Source organism: Mustelus asterias, chromosome 18, assembly GCF_964213995.1.
Source record: "Mustelus asterias chromosome 18, sMusAst1.hap1.1, whole genome shotgun sequence".
In the NCBI taxonomy this organism is placed as follows: Eukaryota; Metazoa; Chordata; class Chondrichthyes; order Carcharhiniformes; family Triakidae; genus Mustelus; species Mustelus asterias.
In genome coordinates, this window is record NC_135818.1 from 59,019,431 (window position 1) to 59,042,975 (window position 23,545).

Sequence of the window (23,545 nt, forward strand, 5' to 3'; positions counted from 1 at the left end):
CTTCAGCGGTCACGGGCATTCGACCTCTGATCTTCGGGTAAGCGTTCTACAAGGCGGTCTTCACGACACACAACAACGCGGAGTCGCTGGGCAGAGACTGATAGACAAGTTCCGCACACACATGAGGACGGCCTCAACTGGGATCTTGGGTTCATGTCACACTATCTGTAATCCCCACGACTTGCCTGGGCTTACAAAATCTCACTTACTGTCCTGGCTGGAGACGGTACATATCTCTTTAACCTGTGCTTAACCCTCTCTCCACTCACGTTGTCTGTACCTTTAAGACTTGATTACCTGTAAAGACTCGCATTCCAACCATTTTGTAAATTGAGTTTGTGTCTTTACATGCCCTGTTTGTGAACAGAACTCCCACTCACCTGATGAAGGGGCAGCGCTCCGAAAGCTAGTGGCTTTTGCTACCAAATAAACCTGTTGGACTTTAACCTGGTGTTGCTAGACTTCTTACTGTATTTACCCCAGTCCAATGCCGGCATCTCCACATCATCATTAATTTTGCAACAGGCCTGAATTCTTGATTCCCGATCCACAAAGTTTTTTCATTACTAAAACAAAACCTTGGGAGATCTGTGAAAACCTTAAAACAGCAATCTTTCATAATGGACTCCTAGAATCAAAGACCATTCAGCATATTGTTACTGTTCGGGTGCTAACACTTGTAACTAGAAAGTCTAGCCATGCTCATAAACATTGTCTTGGTCAAAAAGAGAGGGTACAATCTGCAAACGTGGGAAATGTAGATCAATCTATATCTGGAAAGGGAAAAGCCTAGTTCATGTTTTGTCTTTAAGCATTCATCAGAGCAAATAATTTACACCTAAAGCATCTTTATAGATGATCATAGAATCATAGAAACCCTACAGTGCAGAAAGAGGCCACTGGGCCCATCGAGTCTGCACCGACCACAATCCCACCCAGGCCCTAGCCCCATATCCCTACATACTTACCCGCTAATCCCTCTAACCTACACATCTCAGGACACTAAGGTGCAATTTTCTAGCATGGCCAATCAACCTAACCCGCACATCTTTGGACTGTGGGAGGAAACCGGAGCACCCCGAAGGAAACCCACGCAGACACGAGGAGAATGTGCAAACTCCACACAGACAGTGACACAAGCCGGGAATCGAACCCAGGTCCCTGGAGCTGTGAAGCAACAGTGCTAACCACTGTGCTACCGTGCCGCCCTGATAACCAATCTCTTGTGTATTCCTAGTATTTGTTTCCACTGCATCTATCCAAAGGCACGTGAAGGCTTCTGTATCATTCAGAAGTCAAAGTCAGCGGACACAAACCTGTCAATATTAAAATGTTTCTGCTCAAAATTCTTTTTTTTTTAGTTGAAGGGGTACGATAGGAGGAAAGAGGACGTACCACAGAACAATCATGTAACAACGTGGCTTGCACCTAGAGGGACCAATAGACTGGGGGAAATTCATTTAAAAGAAAAGAAACTTAAGTAATTCAAAAATTAACAATCAGACAATTTTTGGATGAGGATAGGTTTGCATCCCAAACCAAGGTAAAAAGAAATATGTTTACATTTTAACCAAAAGAAAGGTCCTCTCCTGGAATTACAGACAGGCTGTCCACATTATCCCTCTGCTTTTAGCAATTTTTTAAGGGAGAGGGGAGAGAAGCAGTTAGGAAAAAAATTAGAACTCCTCAGCTTAATTAGGTCCAACATGTTGAGTACAACACCACAGGGTAGCAGCTTTCATGAAATCATCACAACTGATGTACTGCTAACAATTCTCATCAAGGATTCTGTTTCGGTCACCATTATTTACAGTTTGCAATGGGGTTGGAAAGACTTGCAAAATGGTGGATTTATGAATAACTTTGCAAATTGAGGGAGGTTATATGGACACATATATACATGAAGTTTTAAAATAAAAAGTGGATCTTTGTTTAGGAGTCCTCCAGAGCCTGGTAAATCTGTGATACTGTGCAGTATTTTAATTTGACTATCGTTAGTGGAGCCAGGAAGGAATGCATCTTTAAGCAACCAGGAAAACCTTCAGACATTCAAGTTTAACAAGTAGAAGATATGTTATTCCATCTAAAACAGCATAATGTATCTGTTAAAGTTTCCCAAGCTTTACATGTTACCGTATTCATAAAGTTGGATGAATAAAATATCAACTGAAAAATTGGCACAGATTTTGTGGTCATAAGGATGGCAAACTGTCAATGTTGGCATCATTATTCCATTGAAATTGACAGCTCATGAGCAGGATAATTGTGGAAGTCCAAAGTTTCTGTCTAATTCAACAATTTTCCAGTGAACACACAGTTGAGGCTTCAGAGTACAAACCCCGAATAATTGATGAAAACTTCAATTTTTTTTAAGAAAAACAGAACGGGGGCGATTCTCTCATTACAATTTTCTGGCAAGTCGGGCCAGGAGATTCACACGTGCGCCATTCACAGGATTTGTGCATGCGTTCCCGACGCGTGCGCATCTTCCAGCGATGGAAATCCAGAGTGGTCAGGGCCACACAGGAAACCGGTGGGAACAGCAAGTAAGTAATTTTAATGCAATTATCTGGCCCAGGACTGAATTCTCTGGGTCTGATAGCATCTCCCACCCCCACCAATACAAATTCACTTTGACGGGGTTTAGAGTAGCTCCTCACTTTTGGGAAACTAGCAGGAGACCCCGCTGGATTGAAAGGGGGGACAATCTGGGTGCCGCAGGGGGTCAGGCAGCAGGGGGATAGTGCCCCCTTGGCATGGACACCCTGAATGCCAGCCTGTGTCCCCTGGCACTGCCCATGCCCAGGGGACACCTTGGCACTGCCTGCCAGGCATGGGGCAGTGCCAAGGGGTCCCACTGCCATTCTGCAGACAGGATCGATCGGGGCTGGAAGGAGGCCAGCGATGGAGGTGGGCCAGGGGGTGGTCTGCCTCCCATGGGGGGTGGATGGGCTGGAGATTGGGGCGCACCGGGACGGGAAAGGGAAGGGGGGGGCTGACCCGGGAATGCTTGTGGAGGCCGCGATTGGGCCATGGGGGGTCCATCCCTTGATGGAAAAATGGGGCAGAAACGCATTCACTTTCACACTCTTTCGGCACTGTGAATTATTTTGGTAAGATCACCCCCCCGAGACACCCCTTTACTTGGAACCAGATTTAAACTGCCACCAGGAACTTTCTTCAAGGTCAGCGGCTTCAGGTTACTTGGTCTATTGTGAAAGCATCATCATGCACCAATTACATAAATTAGGATACGGAAAGAAAATAGCTGTAAATGTGCTTGCTGTATGAATAAACTTGTTTAAATTTTCTGTCAGATTATCTACAGCTATATAGTAGTTCTGCCTGAAAACCACATTGATTTAAGAGAATTTTGAATAAATTGGAAGTCAATAATAAAATGTGCAAAACAACTCGTCTCAATTATACTGGAAAAACAACCTATGAAGCTGTCTGCACCAGTTGAGTGCTCTGGGAAATTATTTTAGGCTTGATAGTTAAAAGTGTATTCTGATCATTTTGTTTTTGAAGTTATTTGGAACTGGACTTGAATATTTATTGCTTAGTTATGTGGAACATAACTATCTATCCTGTATTAATGTTCAAAACACAGCCACCCACACATTTACTTCAAGGATAATATGGCTTACCTTCATCAACAGAAATTCCCAGAGAGTAATGACTTTTGTAAGCCTGGGGAGAGCCAATTCCATCAGTTCCTCGTCATCACACTGTTTCAGGAGCTAGTTAAAACATAATTTTAATTATCACGTTGTCAAAAGACATGATATTCAGTACCCTGCAATTAAACTGTGATTGGCACATCACCATAATCGAGTTAAAATATTAATGCCCCAAAGTCACTTAAATTAGCTAATGCAGATCGAGATTTCATGATTTGAAATAAAAACAGAAAATGCTGGAAATACGCAGCAAGTCTGGCAGCATCTATGGAGAGAAAAACAGTAAACATTTCAGGCAAATAACCTTCCGTCGATCTTCAATGACCTCATAACTTTTTAATATTCAATGCACTTGATCGACTCAAACAATTCTGACCTTTAAAGCTGTAACAAGCTTTTGAACTGAAGAGTGCTGCAATTTCAACATCTCCACATCATACATTTCTCCACATCACCTTTCCTCTCCTCACCTTTTTCCATTCCTCTACTTCTCTCCCCTTCCTCTGATATCCCTTCCCACTATCTTCTTCTCCTAAAGCTTCCCTACCTCCACCTTCCAAAGTTGCAACCCCTACCACCTAAAAGGACAAGGGCAGCAGATGCATGAGAACACCACCATCTGCAATTTCTCCCATCTAAGTCACACACCATCTGGACTTGGAAATATAATTGCCGTTCTTTCAATATCACTGGGTCAAAATCCTGGAAACTTCCTCCCTAACAGCTCTGGTGTGGGTGTACCTATGACACATGGACTGCAGCAGTTCAAGGCAGCAGCTCATCATCACCTACTCAAGGGCAATTGCGAATGGACAATAAATACTGACCTAGCCAGCAACACCCACATCAGTTGAAAGAATAAAAACTGAGAAGCATTTAAGAGGTGTGCATTACATTGAAGGTTCATTAAATACTTTAGTACATTTTAAAATAACATGTTAAATAAATTTTAGATCCCATCTAGTTTTAAAGTCTGCACCTAAATTTATCTAAACCACATGTACCAAAACCTAATACCTCTTTTAATCTTGCTTTCTTCTTCAGGACTTGCTCTTGATGGTAAGTGTTATGGTGTTTTGGAGGTCGGCCACGTCGTACAGTTCGCCGGCGTCCAGGGAAATGTCGAGCTACTGCAACCTTCTCTGTCTACAAGAAAAATAAACTTGCATATTTTACTTTATTTTGGGGAACTCCAAGTAATTTTCCAACATGGGCATGGCCAATACCCAATTCTGAATAAAATATTGTACTGATATAGGGTACGAAGGCAAAGAGATAAAGTATAAAGATGAATAGTGGAATGGTTTGCCAATTAAGTGCTATATTTAGTTCAGTAAGTAACCATATTGACTAATATAAATATATTCAATCAGCCCAAACCCAAAAGCAGAATACACAAAGACTATCCCAAGAGTCCCATATATAGAATTTGCTCCACAAGAAAGTAACCTACACAGCACTCATACCTATAAACATTTAATCCTGCTCATAAAATTCAATACTCAATGTCTCAAAAACCAATCTTTGAATTAAATCTTAGAAATACGGTAAATTACACTCAAAAATGTAGTGGGGCAAGGAAGAACAATATAGCCAAGTCATAAAATTGACAGCCCATAATAAAACTATAATGGGAAACAAAAGTAGACAAACTGCATAATGGGCTGATTGTATATTTTAAATTGTCACTGTATGTATTGAACGGGCACAAAAAAGCAAACACAGACAAAAGGAGCAATTGTGTTTTGTATATTGAATGTAAGCCAATCACAGTCAGTTTTGTTTCAGATTTGAAAACTATTTGGTCAGGCTTTTACATTACTACATATCAATATCCAATAACACTTGCATTTATGTGACAATTTTACTGCAGAAAATAATAGCCCAAGGCATTTCATCGAAGCATGAGGAGAAAAACGGTCAAAGTGAAGAAAGTATTTTTAGGATGGGTGACCAACAGCTTGGTCAAATAGCTAAGTTTTAAAGAGTCCAAAAGGACAAGGAGGAAAGGATTGCAGAGAATGGGGCTAAAAGCACAGGTGCCAATCAATGTCCCTGCTAAATTGAATGACTTCCCATTAGCCTGCAAGTAATGCAGGCCTTGTACCACACAAGAAAACATAACGGCACTGCGCTGAAAAATCTTTTTTCATAGAATCCCTACAGTGCAGAAGGAGGGCATTTGGCCCATTGAGTCTGCACCGACCGCAATCCCACCCAGGCCCTATCCCATAACTTCACACATTTACCCTGCTGGTCCCCCTAAAACTAATGGGCAATTTAGCATGGCCAATCCACCTAACCTGCACATCTTCGGACTATGGGAGGAAACCGGAGCACCTGGAGGAAACCCACACATGGAGAACGTGTAAACTCCACACAAACAGTGACCTGAGGCTGGAAGTGAACCAGGGTCCATGGCGCTGAGAGGCAACAGTGCTAACCACTGCGCCACCCTTTTTTAAGGCATGTAAATTTTAACAGCAATATTAGTGACAGTGAAGGATGGAGAGGAATGTAGAAGAACAGAGAATTCAGCCAGGGATACCTATTAAACAAGTTAAAACAAAGATCAGTGTTTCAAGTTTGTTATTAGGGAACCAACTTAGGTGAGCATGCACATGGGAGTTGGCCGGGTAACTCTTGCTGCAGGATAGGATACAGAGTTTTGGGTCAGCTGAAGTTTACAGAATATAGAAAGGGTGGGAGGTCAGCCAGAAACACAGAAACAGTTGAATCTGGAAGCGGCAATCACATGGATGAGGATTTCAATAGAAGATAGGCTGAGATACAGTGGAAGCAAGCCACGCAACAAAGCTGAAAGCAGATGATCTCTGTGATAGAGAGAACATAAGGTACAATCGGAGGCTGAGGTTGAAACAATCTGTTCAAGTCCAAGACAGTGGGCAGGGTAGATGGAATCAGTGGCAAGAAACTGAAATTTGTGGTAGGGTTGATATAATAGTTTCAGTATTACCATGTGCAGTTTGGAAATATGGCTCCTCAAGACTAGATGTCAGACAATGGTGGAGAAATAGACTGATTTTGTTAGCTTGGTTGATCCAATGCCCATGAATGATGTAGCCAAGGAGGAAGAAGCAAAAAAATATATCCGTTGTTGGGAAGGGAAGTTACTGGCAGAGAGACTCTAGCTATGATTATATAAATAAGAACTGAAACAAGCAAGAGTAGTCACTCTAAGTTGAACACCAAGGACAGGCAGTTGATATCATTGCTGAGAGGCCACAAAGGACTAATGCACATCACTACAGAGGATGTCATTTGCAACCGAAATGACTGAATCACAAAACTGTTACAGCATAGGAGGTGGCCATTCATCCTATCATGTCTGCACTAGCTCACTAAATGGACAATTCACCTAGTGCCATTCTCCCACATTCTCTCCATAAATCTGCACATATTCTTCCTTTACAGAGAGCAATCAAATTCCCTCTCTAATGCATCGATCACACCGTCAGGCAACGTATTCCAGATCTTAACCTTTCACGGTGTGGAAAATGTTTTCCTCATGTCTCCATTGTTTCTTCTGTGCCCTCTTGTTGCTTTCGCGAGTGGGAACAATTTCTCCCTGTCTACTCTGTCAAGACCCCTCCTGATTTTGAATACCTCAATCAAATCTTTTCCAAGAAAAACAGTTCAACTTCTCCAATCTATCTTTGTAACTCCCTGGAACCATTCTTGTGAAGCTTTTCTGCACTCTCTCCAGTGTCTTCATGTCCTTCCTAAAGTGCTGCAGCCAGAAAAGAACGCAACATTCCAGCTGAGGCTGAATAAGTGTCCTATACAAGTTCAACATAACCGCATTGATGTTGTACATTATGCCCCTATTAATAAAGCCTAGGATACTGTGTGTTGTATTAGCTGTGGTCTCAACCAGTCCTGTTCATTTTCAATGACTCATGCACATGTGCATCCAGGTCACTCTGCTCCTGCATCCCATTTAGAGAAATAAAATAATTTATTTTATTTCTCCATATATTCTTCTAACCAAAATGAATCACTTCACATTTCTCCACATTGAACTTCATAGGTCACTTGTCCGCCCATTCCACCAACTTGTCTATGTCCTTTTGACATTCTACACTGTCCTCCTCCTCAGGTTTTATATCACAAGCAGATTTTGAACTTGTGCCCTGCACACCAAGGTCTAGGTCATTAACACATCAAGAAGATCAAAGGTCCCAACGATGACTCCTGTGGAACTCCACTATAAATCTTCCTCCGGTCCAGAAAACAGCTATTAATCACTAATCTGTTTCCGATCACTCAGCCAGACAGGATTAGGGTCATTTCAGCGTTGTGGGAGGGGTAGAAACTGAATTTGAGGGAATGAAGCCTGCAGTTGTGGTAATCACAGGCACTTTATGAGGTGACAATGTTCATGAATCTTTTAAGAAAGGGAGAATATTAGCAATGCTGGGGCACAGGCAAAGGTGGACATGAGAGAGTGGATAAGCAGATAAACAACTAAAGAATTGCTGAAAACTGAGAATCAAAGAGTAGCGAATTGGGAGCTCAAAAGTACAGTTTTAAATAACTTGGGGAAAGAGTTTGAGCCAAGTATTAAACATATTTGATTCATGCTGCACAGATAGTTGTTGTACATTTTCACTTCAAAACCTCCTAAGTTGCCAGAAACAAATCAAAGCGATAACTGCTGGCATTTCAAAAGCTGGGCTGTAAATACAAACATTCACTTATGCAACTGGAAACATACCACAGATACTGTTGCTGTCAAAAATTAAACTTTTATTACATACCATCTGATTAAGTATTATTTTTCTCTGTAAAATTCAAAGTCATAGTAATAGAGGAATATTTAAACTTTAAACCCAATAAGCACACTGCAGTAGAAACCAAAGTACTTGTAGCGACTGCAAATGGAAAAATCAAATTGAATGCCAGTGGAGCTCATCATATATTGTCTCCTGAGCTGGTGGGTTATAAATTCTGCTATCACACAATTTACTCAGCCATCTTTGGAATATCAAAGATTTCAAACTGCAGTTGTTTCGCCCGGCCTTTTGGCTAAGATCAAGTCTAGTATCGACATGCTGTGCTTGGTTGAAGTCATTAGGTTACATTTTAGCTTCATTTGAAGCAATTTTTAAAAGCAGCATCTCAGCCTTTTGGCTAAGATGCAAATGAGATCAAGCCTTGGAGGAGGTGCAATGCCTACTCCAATCAGCTTGGATCATGTAGATCAAGCCCAAGACAGGAGGCGAGAGCCCTGTCTTGTCAGCTTGGATCGGGAATGTCTCACTTGATGAGACTCTGAATTGAACTTGATTGGATTGAATTGAATAAATAAATAAAAATTGTTTCTAACAAGGACTGCTTTAACTAAATACCAGAGATCCCTTTTAAATCCTAGCCTTTGGTTAGTGCCAATTGCAACTGGTTTTCTTTTCTTCGCTTTCTATTTTTCAGGCCATCCATTGGGCCTTGGCAGAGAGACCAACTACAGATTATTCTGCTGCCTCTATGGTCAGTGACAATGGGTAGAAATTGGTCCCTTTTATGTTACAGCTACAAGAAGTTCCAGACCTTAGATGCAACATATGAAACTTACAGAACCAGAAATAAAATGTGTCCTTCCTGAATACTAGTGATGGTGCAAACTTTTAAAGCATAATTTTACCACAGAATTACTGTAACAGTATTTTTGGATCGCCTCCAGTACAGCTGTTTATAATGATTCTGAAGGGTTAACTACCTTTGCCACCAGCACTTTTAAAAAACAGCAATATCCTGACAAGTTACAAGGGCCTCAGCCACAAGAGTAACAAATACTGAGCAAACATCATAGAATCAAAAATGTGACACTGTTTTAGACCATAGATCTAGGAGCAGAATTATGGTCTCATGGTCTAATTAGACCATTCGGCCTATCGAGTCTGCTCCGCCATTCAATCATGGCTGATATGTTTCTCAACCCCATTCTCTCCCCTTTTCCCCATAACCTTTGATTCCCATACCAATCAAGAACCTATCGATCTCTGTCTTAAATACACTAAATGACCTGGCCTCCCAGCCTTCTGTGGCAATGAACTCCACAGATTCACCTCCCTCTGGCTGAAGATATTCTTCCTCATCCTGGTTCCAACGGGTCATCCCTTTACTGAGGCTGTGCCCTCATATCCTAGTCTCCCCCACGAATGGAAACATCTTCTCCACGTCTATCCAGACCTTTCAGTATTCTGTAAATTTAATTGAGGTCCTCCCTCATCCTTCTAATCTCCAGCGAGTACAGACCCTGGGTCTTGAAACACTCCTCATACGTCAAGCCTTTCATTTCCGGGATCGTTGTTGTGAACCTCCTCTGGACCCTCTCCAAGGCCAGCACATCCTTCCTTAGATATGGGGCCCAAAATTGCTCACAATATTCCAAATGTGGTTTGACCTGAGTCTTATAAAAACTCAGCAGTGCATCCCTGCTCTTGTATTCTAGTCCTCTCGAAATGAATGCAAACATTGCATTTGCCTACCAAATTTTGAAATAATTTTTGCTCAAAAATCAATATATTACACAGCATATCTAAGTCCACCAGAATTTAGATTTAAAATCACTGAACAGATTTGGGCAATAAACGACAAACTGAATTTAAAGGGAAAAAGCATCAGTAAATACAGTTTTTTCTTAATTATGATTCGAATGAATTACTGCACTGCTATTCTTAACAGTATGTACCTTCCATATTAAATTCCACTTCCTGGTCAGTGATAACAGTTTAGAATATTAATGCTTACTGTCAGTATTGCACAATTTTGTACTTAACCAAACTGACCAGGACGGTCCCACGTTAGGTCACTAATCTGTGCTGAGATAGGTATTCCATTGGCCTCAGAGGCCTAATGTAAGGATGGATTGTTGAAAAGAAAGTGAACCTTGTGGCAATCAGGTGTAGGGGGTGGAAAGCAGAAGGATAATCACAAAGCAAAGAACCAATCTGCTGTGATGCTCTTCCCGCATATCAAGTTTAGACTCACACTAAACAAATAGTCACTCGAGCAAGTATCCAGGATACTGCCAGTAACCCTGGAACCACATTCGAACACAACTTCACCTTCAGAATAAAGAGATCATTTGAATGCAGTGTTTTGTTACATACCTGTTGGAAGTCTTGGGGAGATGGGGCTGTGCTCCCCCCCAATACAGATGCAGTGTCAGTATTTATAGGCGAGATCACTACTTCAGGAACTATTTTGCCATTTCTATCACCTCCCCCCCCACTGTCCCCTATAATTGCATTGCCATTGGATTTGTTTACAGAAGTTCTCTGTTCCTCAGAGACAGAAGCCAGCTGTCCATGAGATGGGTTGAGTCTGTAATGTCGAGCTAATCCTCCCCTCCCAATATAGGACTTTTCACAAGTGTCACATTTAAACTTCTTGGGTTTGAAAGAGCAAGGCATTGATAGGCTTGAATCATCCACTTTTGTTTTCACCTCTTCTTCTTCAAAACTGTAATCGGAATAGTCATCCGAGTCCGACTGATGGCCCTCTGCCAAATCTTCAGTTTTTATAAACTTGTAATCTTTTACTTTGTATTTTGGTGGTCGTGATATTCGACCAGATCGAGTTTTAATCTTCACAGGTTTTTTCTCCTTTGATTTATCACTGGGTTCATGCTTCTTGGTATGGTTGGAGGAGACTGAATTTACTACAGCTGTTGTAATAGCAGATACACTGCTAGTTACAGTATTAGTCAAAATGCCAGATTGTCCACTGATGTTCACTCCAGGAATTACACGAATGGAGTTTACGGGTGCAAGTGGAGGAGGCTGGCGCTGAACAAGTAGCTGAATTGGAGGTTCAGAAGAGCTGTGCAAAATATACTGTTGTGGTCCGGACGTTGAAATTGGCTGTATTCTAATGATTTGAGGTCCAGAAATATTAACTCCCCCTGAAACAGTGGTTCTTTGGTTAGCCAGCTGACCAGATGCTATTTTGGGCTGCACTACTGCTAGGGGCGGCATAGGTCTGTCTTTTTCCTCCTGCGACTGTACTGTCTGTATATGAACTTGGACAGTTTCTAGTTGATGCTGTAAGAAAAGAAAGAGAGAGAACTTATAGTATTCAGTGACTTAAAAGTTCACAACTACAGCATGATTATTCAGTGAGTAGCTGGGCAATAAAGACCAGAAAGTTCCAGTGCTGAATGAGGTATTTAAGCCAGCATGCAACAAAAACTTGTATTTATATTGTACTTTCAACATAATAAACCTTCAAATATTTAGCTCATAATTCATATGATTTAGAATATAGCTTTGAGTTTTAGGAATTAGAGTTTTAACTGTAGAGAAACGGGAAAACCTAGCTTAAAACTGGTAAACACCTCAGGTAAATGCAACTCAAACAATTTACAGGTTGGGCCATGTTGACTTAGGAGGTAAACAGCTAGAAAGGCAAGATCATACAACAACAAGTAGGCTTACTTAGCTAAAGAACTGGAGACACGATGCCTGCAAACATTTAAGTAAGGGCAGTCCATAGAGATCCAAAGAACAGTCCAACAGAAGAAATTTTAAACGAGGGATACTTAACCTAAATGTAAAGGATATTCCAGAGAGTGCCATTTCATCATGGAGATGGGTAAAGCATAGGGAAATTCTCGTTTCAATTTATCTTGGTGTTTGCAGAGGGAGTTTGTTAATTGCAACTTGGATTTTGAGTGGTACAGCTCACTAAGAGCTGGCCAAAGCAAATGATAGCTTTTTCTCTGCCTAACTTAACTATCTTCATCATTTATGTGGAATGCAGGTTGGGCTTAATCAGATTTGATTTCATGACAGAAAGACAGGAAGATTGCCTAGTTTGATGCTTGTGGAAAATTTTACTGTGGTCCTGACAGAACCTTGTGGCAAAAGACAGCAATCACCTCAGACACCTTTATTTGCAAAATGGAAATCAGCATATCATTTAGTAGGTAATCTCACTTTATACACAAATCAAAATAACATTCAAATCAAATAATTTGAAATTATGTAACTCAACCCACACAATGATATTGCTGACAAGGGTGATTAAGAGGGTGGGGATGGGGAGAAGTAAAACACATGCCGGGAAATTAAGAAAATCAAAAGTGGTATTAAAAATAAAATGTAACAACTAGATAAAAATCACACTTCAGAAAATGTGCACCTTCAGTCACATTCTCATACATTACAACGCAAGAAAAGCTACAGTAGTCAAGTTCCAAAAATCAACCTAAAATTAACTTTTGAGTTCACTTCACAAATGCTCAACCTCAATTTGTCAAATAAAGTTAAAAGCAGAGCAGCATTTCCATTCTCCCAACATAGCTACAAAGTTATGGGTGCATAATTAATCTCAGGTTCAGCAGCAAAGATTATGCTACTCACCTGAAGGGAGACAAAAACAAAACCATCAATTCCAAGTTTTAAAGAACAAATTTTTGGCCGTGCGTGAGATTCCTGAACTTTTTAAATGAGAGAGAGTAATTTTGATCAGGTTTTCTAAAAATGTCCAGGAGTATTATGCAATATGAAATTAAAAACACAGAAAATTCCATGCCCAATTTAATGCTAATTTCAGCTTGGTTGGTTCCAAGATTCTCTAACTGCACATTATAAATAATCAGGCAGTGCATTTAAAAATATAAAATCTCCAAAAACAGGAACTGTAAAAAATGCAATTTGCTGAATGGAAGAAAGTTAATGCAGAATCAAATATGTTGCTATAGTTTGTTACAAGGTTTTAAAGTTTTCAAAACTGACACTTTGATTGTTATCTAGCGATGTCTGTAATGTCATGCGAGCACTTGCATTGTATTAATATGACTCTACAGTAGTTTAAAGTTGACTTTCTACATACTGAGGGACTGAACCCATAAAAATCTTGATCCCAACTCCAGAAAACAAAAACCCGTTTCAGTTAGATCCACTTCTGAAGTGGATAAACCAGAATAAGTATGGTCAAGCAGCATTATATTGGCAAACCAGTGAATGAAAATTACAACTAATACTGCAAAGAGTCATCCTTTAGCTCCTTAAGACAATTACTTTTGCAGGGCAAGAAAGTACACTTTCTTTAAAAAAACTGATAAAAATATTTCTTACACATGGTTCAATCGTTATATGTTATGCAAACACGTTGCTCTTCAGATGAACTTTCAAAGTAATTACACTAGAGTGACCCTTCCTGTGACCTCCTGCATATTTTTCACAATACTGCTCAATGCAAGTCACTACAAACGTTCTGATAACTGTGAAACTTCACACAAGATCAACTTCAAATTCTAAGTAAGCAGGCCTGCTAAGAGTGCTGCAATAAGCATTTACTAAATGAAATTTCAAGTCCATTATGAATATAAAGATGCATTCATACAACAGTACTGTTGATATGAAGTAGCTTTACTTTGCGATGACAATAAGTTGTAATGTAAATTTAAGTGATTGCAGGACTGAAACTGCATGCTTAAACACAGTGGGATCCTCTGATCTTGCCTGTGGCGGAACCCGCTGTGAACCAGAATGGAAAATTTGGCATTGCAGCCAAAACTCCATTCACTTTCAGTGGCACCAGAAAATCCCAGCCACAAATGAGGAAAGAAAATTTCAGCCCCAGTGTATAGTATTCCAGCAGTGCAGGTTGCAATCAGGTCAGGAACCAATTCCACATTATTGCTACAAATTCTTATCATGGGTGCAAAAAGAAATAGCAGTACACTGACAATACAAATGTGATGAAAATATAATTACTTCAGTGTGTGGATGTTGTGTACACCCTTTTGTCAGAAAATAACCCGTCCAACAAATCAAAACTGCTGCTACTGATCCCTTGGAAGATTTTGAGATGACTTTACAAACATTCACAATATGACCAACTCTGGTGCAAAGTTCATCACAATGACTTAACACTTTATTCGTTCACGAGACAGGGGTAACATTGACTAGAGCAGCATTTATTGCCTATCCCTAATTGCCCTCGAGAAGATGGCAGTGAGCCATCTTCTTGAAATGGTGTAGGTATATCCAGAGCGGATGGGAGGGAGTTCCAAATTTGGATCCAGCCATAGTGAAAGCATAGCAGCATAGTTCCAACTCAGGACTTGGAAGGGAACATTCAGGTAAACCCGTTTCCATGTGCATGCTGCCCTTGCCCTTCTAGCTGGTAGAGGCTGCAGGTCCCGCAGAAAAGGCCTTGGTGATTCACTGCATTGCATTTTTTATAAAGTAAACTGCTGCCACTGTATGCTAGTGGTATGAGGCAGTGAAGATTTGAGATGTGGGTGGGCTGCCAATCAATTGACTGTTTTGTCCTGGATGCTGTTGAGTTTCTCACGTGTAATTGGTGCCACACTCCTCCAGGCAAGTGTGGGCTACTTCATCACACTCCTGACTTGTACTTTGTAGCTGCTGGACAGGCTTTGGGGAGTCAGGTGGTGAGTTATTTACTGCAAAATTCTCAGCCTCTGACCCTCTCTTATAGACTGGTCCAGTTAAGTTTCTAGTCAATGGTGACCCTCAAGATGATGATGATAGGGAGATTCAATGATGGCCATGCCATTCAGTGCCACGGGTCAGATAGTGGTTGTGGTTTTGACTGTTGCTACTAAGTTCCTCATAACTGATCAGAACTAGTTAGATCTGAAGTAATTATTGGAAGCACTTCTAAATGACTGCTCATGAATTTTATATTTCCATTTCACATTCTCAGCAATTGTGGCTTTCTTTTTGCTTAAGTACTTGAATGAAGAATGACTTTGCCAACTGTAACTATTTTGGAGAGAAATATAAAGGTGTATTGAATGATTAACATCTGACTTGGTCTACTGTCAGCCGTTGCAAAATCAACCTGGCATATCTTCCATTGGGTTAGCAGTAGTTTAGACCCTGCATTTATATTATGGTAGGTTGTATTTTACAAGTTTCCAGGCCTAGAGTTATGCAGGTATCTCTTTTGAATACCAAACAAATAAACAAACTCAAATTAACTTAGGGACAAATTAAAAGTCGTATACCTTGGATTAGCATCCAATGCTGGCACTTCATGTATGGTCATGGTGACTTTTCTGCCATCTAACAGCTTTTACTTTCAAAGGGAAAGTGCAAACACGAAGGGTGGAGCAAAATTGTAAATCTAGGAGGGAGTGCTGTTTTGCTCTGGACTCAGGTTGGGCCATGACTTTAAATTTTGACATGCTTCACAGTACAATCTAATCAACAAGAACTTGTAGCTAAAGCATCTTTAATGTAATTTTGTTTGATAATGCAGCTTCACAAGAGCATTGTAAAACAAAATGTGACAGAGCCACAAAGGAGATTTTAAGTCAGTTGACCAAAAGCTTGTTCAGATGTAGGTTTTAAGCAGTTTCTTAAAGGAGGCAAGAGATATTGAGAGGTAGGAAGCATGGGGAGGAAATTCCAGAAACTGAAGGCACAGTCACCAACTGTGGAGCAAATAAAACAAGAGGATGATCAAGAGGTGAGAATTAGAACACATATCTCAAAGGGTTGTAGGGTTAGAGGAGAGTACAGAGATAGCGAGGGGCAAGACGGTGGTGGGAATTGAAAACAAAGATGAGGATTTTAAAGTCAAGATGTTGCTTGACCCAGGGCCAATTTAGATGAGTGAGCAGTGGAGTAATACTTGAATGGGGCTTGAGGCAAGTTAAGAGACGGGCAGCAGAGTTTTGGATGACCTCAGGCTTATGGAGGATGTAATCTGAGAGACCAGCCAGGAGTACATTGAAATAGTCAAATCTAAAGATACTAAAAATGTGATGAGGGTTTCAGCAGATGAGGTGAGACAGAGAGGTGAAAATAGGCAGTCTTAGTGATGGCACCAATATGAGGTGGTAAGTTCATATTAGGGTCAACACCAAGATTGCTAACAGCCTGGCTTAATTTCAGACTAATGCCAGGGAGATGGAAGGAGTCAGTAGCTAGGATACAGAGTTTGGAACATTGTCTGAAAACAATGGCTTTAGTTTTCCTATTGTATATTTGGAAGAAATTTCTGCTCATCCAGTACCGGATGCAAGATAGTCAGTCCGATTGTTTAGCAACAATGGAAGAGTCTAGATAGATGGTGGTGGGGTACAGCTGGGTGTCATCCACGTACTTACGAAAACGAATAATGTTTTGTGAGGGGCAGCACATAGAAGGGAGCCAAGGATAATTCCTGGGGGCACAACAAAGGAACTAAGAGAGTAAGAGAAGCCATTGCAAGTGATTCTCTGGCTACAATTAAACAGTAAGAATGAAACTCGGTGAGAGCAATCCCACGCAGCTGGACAACAATGAAGAGGTATTGAAGGAGGATGGTGTGGTCAACTATGTCAAAGACTACAGACAGGTCAAAGAGGAAAAGTTAAGCTTTGTCACAGTCACAAAGTCACCAGTAATATCCTATAAGAGCTGCTCTGGATACTGTAACAGGATGTGGAGATGCTGCCGTTGGACTGGGGTAAGCACAGTAAGAAGTCTCGCAACACCAGGCATACTGTAACAGAGGCAGAAACCTGTTTGGAGGGATTTATACATGGAGTTCCAGCAAAGATGGCAATGGATTTAGATGGCAACAATACATTCAAAGACTTGAGAGAAAAGTGAGGTTGGAGATGCACTCGTAGTTTTTAAGGAAGGTGGGGTCAAAGGGTTGACTTTTTGAGAAGCAAGGGGATGACAGCAGATTTAAAGTAGAGAGAGCACCATGAACAATTTGGACTAACGTGGGTGAGCGGGGTGGTCAGCCTTTTAATGGGAATACAATCGAGGGGACAGGTGGGACTCATCAACAAGGTGAAGTTCAGAGAGAGTATGAGGGAAGATAGGAAATAAATTAAAGAGGAGTTAAGGACAGCTTTAGAGGAAGTATGGTCAAATGGTTTAGCAGAAGGGAGACATTCTTTCTGGCTGTATCACAGTTTGGCATGGCTCCTGTTCTATCCAAGACCACAAGAAACTACAAAGGGTCATGAATGAAGCCCAGCCCATCACTCAAACCAGCCTCCCATCCAGTGACACAGTCCATACTTCCTGCTGCCTCAGAGAAGCAGCCAGCATAATCAAGAACCTCATGCACCCCGGACATTCTCTCTTCCACCTTCTTCCGTCGGGAAAAAGATACAAAAGTCTGAGATCACATACCAACCGACTCAAAAACAGCTTCTTCCCTGCTGCCATCAGACTTTTGAATGGACCAATCCTGCATTAAGTTGATCTCTCTACACCCTAGCTATGATTGTAACACGACATTCTGCTCTCTCTCCTTACCTTCTCTATGTACAGTATGCTATCTGTGCAGCACGCAAAAAACAATACTTTTCACTGTATACTAATACATGTGACAAAAATAAATCAAATCACTTGATTGGATGGTCTCAATTTTAGTGACAAAATCCACGAGCTCCTTGCACTTAATGTTGGAGGTGAAGGTGGAGTGAACAGAGATTTAATAAGATGGCTTGCACAACAGAAAAACCAGGATTATCTTTGCTTCCCAGGATGACTCTGGAATAGAAAGCTGTTTTAGCCAGCCAGCTCTAGCAGTGGGTAGCTAACCCAGTTAACCTCCCACACTCTTTCAACTCCTCATCCTGAAGGATGCAGGAATGAAGGCTGCACCAGGGAAACAGATAGGATGAGTGAGAATAATGGTTGATTGAACAAATTCAGTAGTTTCACAAGTGCTGTGGCGAACTTACGGGGTGGAGAGCCACAAGGTAATCAGTTGAATTTTGAAAGTGCATTTGTAAGTGAATTCAGAAGCACAGAATTACATAAGAAATAGGAGCAGCAGTGGACAATTTACCCCCTCAAGCCTGCTCCAACATTCACTATGATAGAAACATAGAAAATAGGAGCAGGCCATTCAGCCCTTTGAGCCTACTCCGCCATTGATTTTGTGATCATGGCTGATCCAACTCAGTGAGCTGCTCCACTTCCCCCATATCCGTTGAACCCTCCTCCCCCCAAGAGCTATACCAAACTCCTTGTTGAAAACAATGTTTTGGCCTCAGCTGCTTTCTGTGGTAGAGAACTCCACAAACTGACCACTTTCTGGATGAAGAAATTTCTCCACAACACTGTCCTAAATGGTTTACCCCATATCCTCAAACTGTGACCCCTGGTTCTGGACTCCGCCACCATCAGGAAAATCCTTCCTGCATCTACCCTGTCTAGTCCTGGTAGAATTTTATATGTTTCTACGAGATGCCTGCTCATTCTTCTAAACGCCAGTGAATATAATCCTAACCAACGCAATCTCTCCTCATATGTCAGTCCCACCATCCCAGCAATCAGTCTGGTAAACCTTCGCTGAACTCCCTCCATAGTGAGAACATCCTTCCTCAGATAAGGAGATCAAAACTGCACACAATATTTCATCAAGGCCCTGTACAACAGCAGCAAGATATCCTTGCTTCTGTAGTCTAATTGTCTCATTGTGAATGCCAACATACCACTTGCCTTCTTCACCGCCTGTTGCATCTGCATACTTACTTTCACAGACTGGTGTACAAGAACACCCAGGTCTTGTTGCACATTCCCCTCTCTCAATTTATAGCCACAGGCAATAATTTGCCTTCCTGTTTTTGCTAACAAAATGGATACCCTCACATTTATCCACATTATACTGCATCTACCATGCGTTTTCCCCCACGCACCCAGCTTGTCCAAATCACATGGAAGCATCTCTTCATCCACCTCACAACTCGCCCTCCCACCCAGCTTTGTGTCATCTGCAAATCTGGAGATATTACATTTAGTTTTCTCATCTGAATCATTGATATACATTGTGCATAGCTGGGTTCCCAGCACTGATCCATGTGGTACCCCACTTGTCACCGCCTGCCACTTGGAAAAGGACCCATTTATTCCTACTCTTTGTTTCTGTCTGCCAAATAATCTTATATCCATCTCAATACATTACCACCAATCCCATGCACTTTAACATTTCATGGCTGATCTGACGACTGTAGCCTTAACTCCACTTTTCCATTTGGTCAAGAAACTACCTCAGCCATAAATATATAAATGACCCAGCCTCCACTGCTCTCTTGGGAAGAGAATCTCAAAGATTAATATCCCTAAGATAAGAAATTTCTCATCTCAGTTTTGAACTGAGTTAAACTTCCAACGAGTATAGGCCCAAACTGAAATAAAAACAGAAAAGGCTGGAAACGGTCTGGTAGTATCTGTTTTGAGTCTGTATGACTTTTCTTCAGATATGAAAAAAACATGTTTTTCCTGTTTCTCTCTTCACAGATGCTGTCAGACCCACTGAATTTTTCCAGCTTTTTCAATTTCTAGCTCATTTTTTCAGCGCATTCTGTTTAGGCCCAGCCTGTTCACTGGTTCCTCTTAAGGCAACCCCTTCAGCTGAACTTTCCCTAACTGCTTTCAATGAAAGTATATCTCACTTTAACTAAGGAGACCAAAACTGTACACAATACTGCAGGCGTGATCTCATCAATGCCCTGCACAGTTGTAGCAAAAAACTTCCCTACTTTTATATTCTATAATAAACGCTATTTTCACCTATTATGGATGTTCTTTTCAAGAAATAGTTAAAGTACCTAAAATACCAGTACCTGCGATGAGGGTGTTACCCGCAATGGCGCCATCTTTTGCTGTACGTGTGCAATGCTTTGTTGTAGATTTTGCTGAAGTACTGCCTGATGAGCAGCATTTTGCAATTGTCGTGTTGCATTGTGAATGATTGTCAACGGCTGGGTAAAGACGGCCTGCTGCTGCGAAACTGCCGTTAGAATCTTAGGCTGACTGGGCCGGTTCACTGGAGAGGACTGGGTGGAAATGTTTATTTGCTGAACTTGAGCCGTGTTGCATGAATCAATCCTTTGGACAACCTGGCTGGGATGAACACTCGCATGTACCTGCTGCATCAGAGCATTACACTCAGGCACTTGTAACATCTGATGTTGATCGGTGGCGAGCACTCGAGTTTCTGGGGGAACACATGATGCCAAGTTACTCTTCTGCAGAATTTGATTTTCAGCAGGCTCGGAGTTCAATTGCACGACATTGGTTTTGCTGAATTGCGTCGCGTGTTGCTGAGACTTGGCAACATGGGCAATGACTTGTTGTAGTTCATCTGTCAGACCCACATGCTGCACAAACTGAGCAGGTTGTTGCTGCTGATGGCTACCAAACATTTGAGCCGCTTCGCTTTCAGTTACTTCCACCAGCCCCTGTTGCTTTGCTAACTGCTCGACCAGTTGTTGCTGTTCCTCCGGGGTCAGCCCCGTGCCCTCCACGAAAGTGCCATCGGGCTGCACATAAATAATGGTGCTGGGGGTGGACTCGATGGAGATGCTTTCCAGCTCCGCTGCCGCCGCCACCGTGAAGTCAGCCGCGCTCACCGCCGCCGCCACGGTGCCGCCAGCCGGAGAGGCCCCTGCCAGCGAGTTCATGATGCCGTTAGCTGCCAGGAGACCATGCCCGTCACCGGGTAAAGTGCTGACCGCCCGAGTGGTCGCTTCCCCCACCACCACCTGCACAATCCCCTCCGGCAGCACTCGGCACGACTGGGTCTCGAACTGCTTGCAGGGCGGCTTGGCGCAGCCAGCCTCGGCCGCAGGGCCCCGCTGCCCTGAGCTGCCATGGTGCTGCTGGGGAGCAGCCGCCTCCTGTGTTGTCAGCCTGCGCTCCTCCTCGTCCGCCATGTTGGCGGCCCTGTGCTCAGGCAGAGGGAGTCGGGAACGCCAGCGCTAATTTCTCGATCGAGCTTTTTTTCACCCCGGAGCCGGTGCCGAGTCCGAAACCGGGGGAGACAAGCCCCGCGCGGCGACCGAAACCGAAAAAATCGGCAAAAGCGGCGCGGAAAAGATTAATCGCCTTCCACAAAAAAGCCGTCGTTATGCGGACGTCACGGGCGTCGCCACAACATGGCCGAGTGCAGGGCTATGGGAGCCGGGCAGGCGCAAAAAGGACGCACCAGCTGGGTTCCGCGTCTGCTGGAGGGGAGGGGCGAGGAAGCGGCTGGGGGAGGACCGGCGTGATGGAGGAAAGGAGGGGAGGGGCGGGGCTGTGGGGAAGCGGGAGTGGAGCGGGGGAGGGGAAGCAGGAATGGGGGAGGGGCGGGAGTAGGGAGGGGTAGAGGCGGGGCGGGAGTAGGGAGGGGTAGAGGCGGGGCGGGGAGGGGGAGGGGCGGGAATAGGGAGGGGGAGGGGCGGGAATAGCGAGGGGGAGGGGCAGGAATAGCTTTGGGGAGGGGCAGGGAGGGGGAGGAATAGCGAGGGGGAGGGGCGGGAATAGCGAGGGGGGGGGGCAGGGATAGCGAGGGGGAGGGGCAGGAATAGGGAGGGGAGGGGCGAGATCGATGGGGCCGCGAGCGGGGAGGGGGAAAGCAGCTCGAGCTCCGAGATGTGGAGCCGCCCGCAGGCCCGCGGCAATGGCGCTGCGATAGTTTGCCTCACCAACAGCGCCAAGTGCCTCGATGGGGACTTCAATCCGAATTAACGGCGTTCCGTGTCCCCATTGACAATCTCCATATCAATTTTAAAATAAGGTGCAATCTGATGTTGGGGGGGGAAAAAACTCATATCAGGAGAGAAATAAATTTTAAATTTTTTTTTGAAAAAAGATTATGAAAGAATAAAATTGCCCGTAAAAAATATAATATTTGCTTCATTCGGAGCTTTGAAATTTAATATGAAAATAAATAAAATTAATGAAACCTTTGAGAAAAATGTTGGCCGCCCAACGTGGGGCTCGAACCCACGACCCTGAGATTAAGAGTCTCATGCTCTACCGACTGAGCTAGCCGGGCGCTGAAAGTCTCTGCTCACAATCTGTCCTATAGCATCGCCCTAGTGTTCATTACAATGTAAATCATTAATGATTTAGATTAGAATATAAAAAAATTATGGCTTAAACCTTGTGATTACAGGAAAATGAATACAGGCTTTTTTTCCCCAAAAAGTAGAAATTTGCTGCTATTCCTGTTCAGTCCAGACGAAACTCATGCCATAATTCCCTTCTCTTCCCAGAGGCTGGAGTGCCACTGTATCAATTTGCAACATTTATTATTTCCTCTCTCTGCAGTTTGGCTCTCCTGAACATGTGAATTGATGCACTTGAATAATTAACCGTGGCAAAGATTTGATGCTATTGGAAAATCAAACTGGAATCTAATCAAAGATAGGATCAATAAATAATTTATAATAGATTGTAACCCCCACCCCCCAGGACAACAGACAAGGTCCTTTTTTACAACGAGAAAAGTAGATTATACGAATTCTATGTTGAGATTTTAGTTTTGCACCAAAAGTTATGCAAGTACTTGTTAATTTATTACTTGCGATTTGACTTGGATCCTTATATTTGATTTATAGAAACACCACCTGCTGGAAAAGATTAAATGATACATCACAGAATTGTTACAGAGCAGAAGGAGGCCATTCGGCCCATTATGTCTGCACCAGCTCTCCAAGTGAGCATTATGTTTGATCCATACAGGAGAAAATAGAAGAACTCACCAATGACAGTGTGGATTTCTTCTGCCTCTATTACCGTTTTCAAATTTCTGTCACATCTGTTCCAAATTTAAAAATGAGCATGTATATGCCAAACTCAGTCTGCAAAGTACAATACTTTGATGGATTATGGCCTCTGAAATTAGGGAGGAAACACAAATGCTCTGATGAAGGGTCATCCAGACTCGAAACGTTAGCTCTGTTCTCTCTCCACATATTGGCCATGCTAAATTCCCCCTCAGTGTTCCCCCAAACAGGCGCCGGAGTGTGGCGACTCGGGGATTTTCACAGTAACTTTATTGCAGTGTTAATGTAAGCTTACATGTGACACTAATGAATAAACTTTAAACTTATCTGCTGAGACTTTCCAGCATTT

The 23,545-nt window shown here is 42.5% G+C and overlaps 1 protein-coding gene and 1 non-coding gene across 2 annotated transcripts in view; both read right to left on the reverse strand.

The window, feature by feature from the left end:
- Positions 1–21,588, reverse strand: part of znf839 (zinc finger protein 839) — a 39,299-nt gene extending 17,711 nt beyond the window's left edge. Inside the window, exons 1-4 of the mRNA XM_078234084.1 lie at positions 20,266–21,588; positions 10,817–11,749; positions 4,701–4,829; positions 3,651–3,743 (exon numbers count right to left, since the gene is read on the reverse strand). Coding sequence (XP_078090210.1) covers positions 3,651–3,743; positions 4,701–4,829; positions 10,817–11,749; positions 20,266–21,357 — 2,247 coding nt within the window. The 5' untranslated portion in view covers positions 21,358–21,588. The remainder of the gene's footprint in view (positions 1–3,650; positions 3,744–4,700; positions 4,830–10,816; positions 11,750–20,265) is intronic.
- Positions 21,589–22,390: 802 nt separating this feature from the next.
- Positions 22,391–22,463, reverse strand: trnak-cuu (transfer RNA lysine (anticodon CUU)). The gene has a single exon. It is a non-coding gene; the product is annotated as a tRNA-Lys (tRNA).
- Between the last annotated feature and the right edge of the window lie 1,082 nt (positions 22,464–23,545).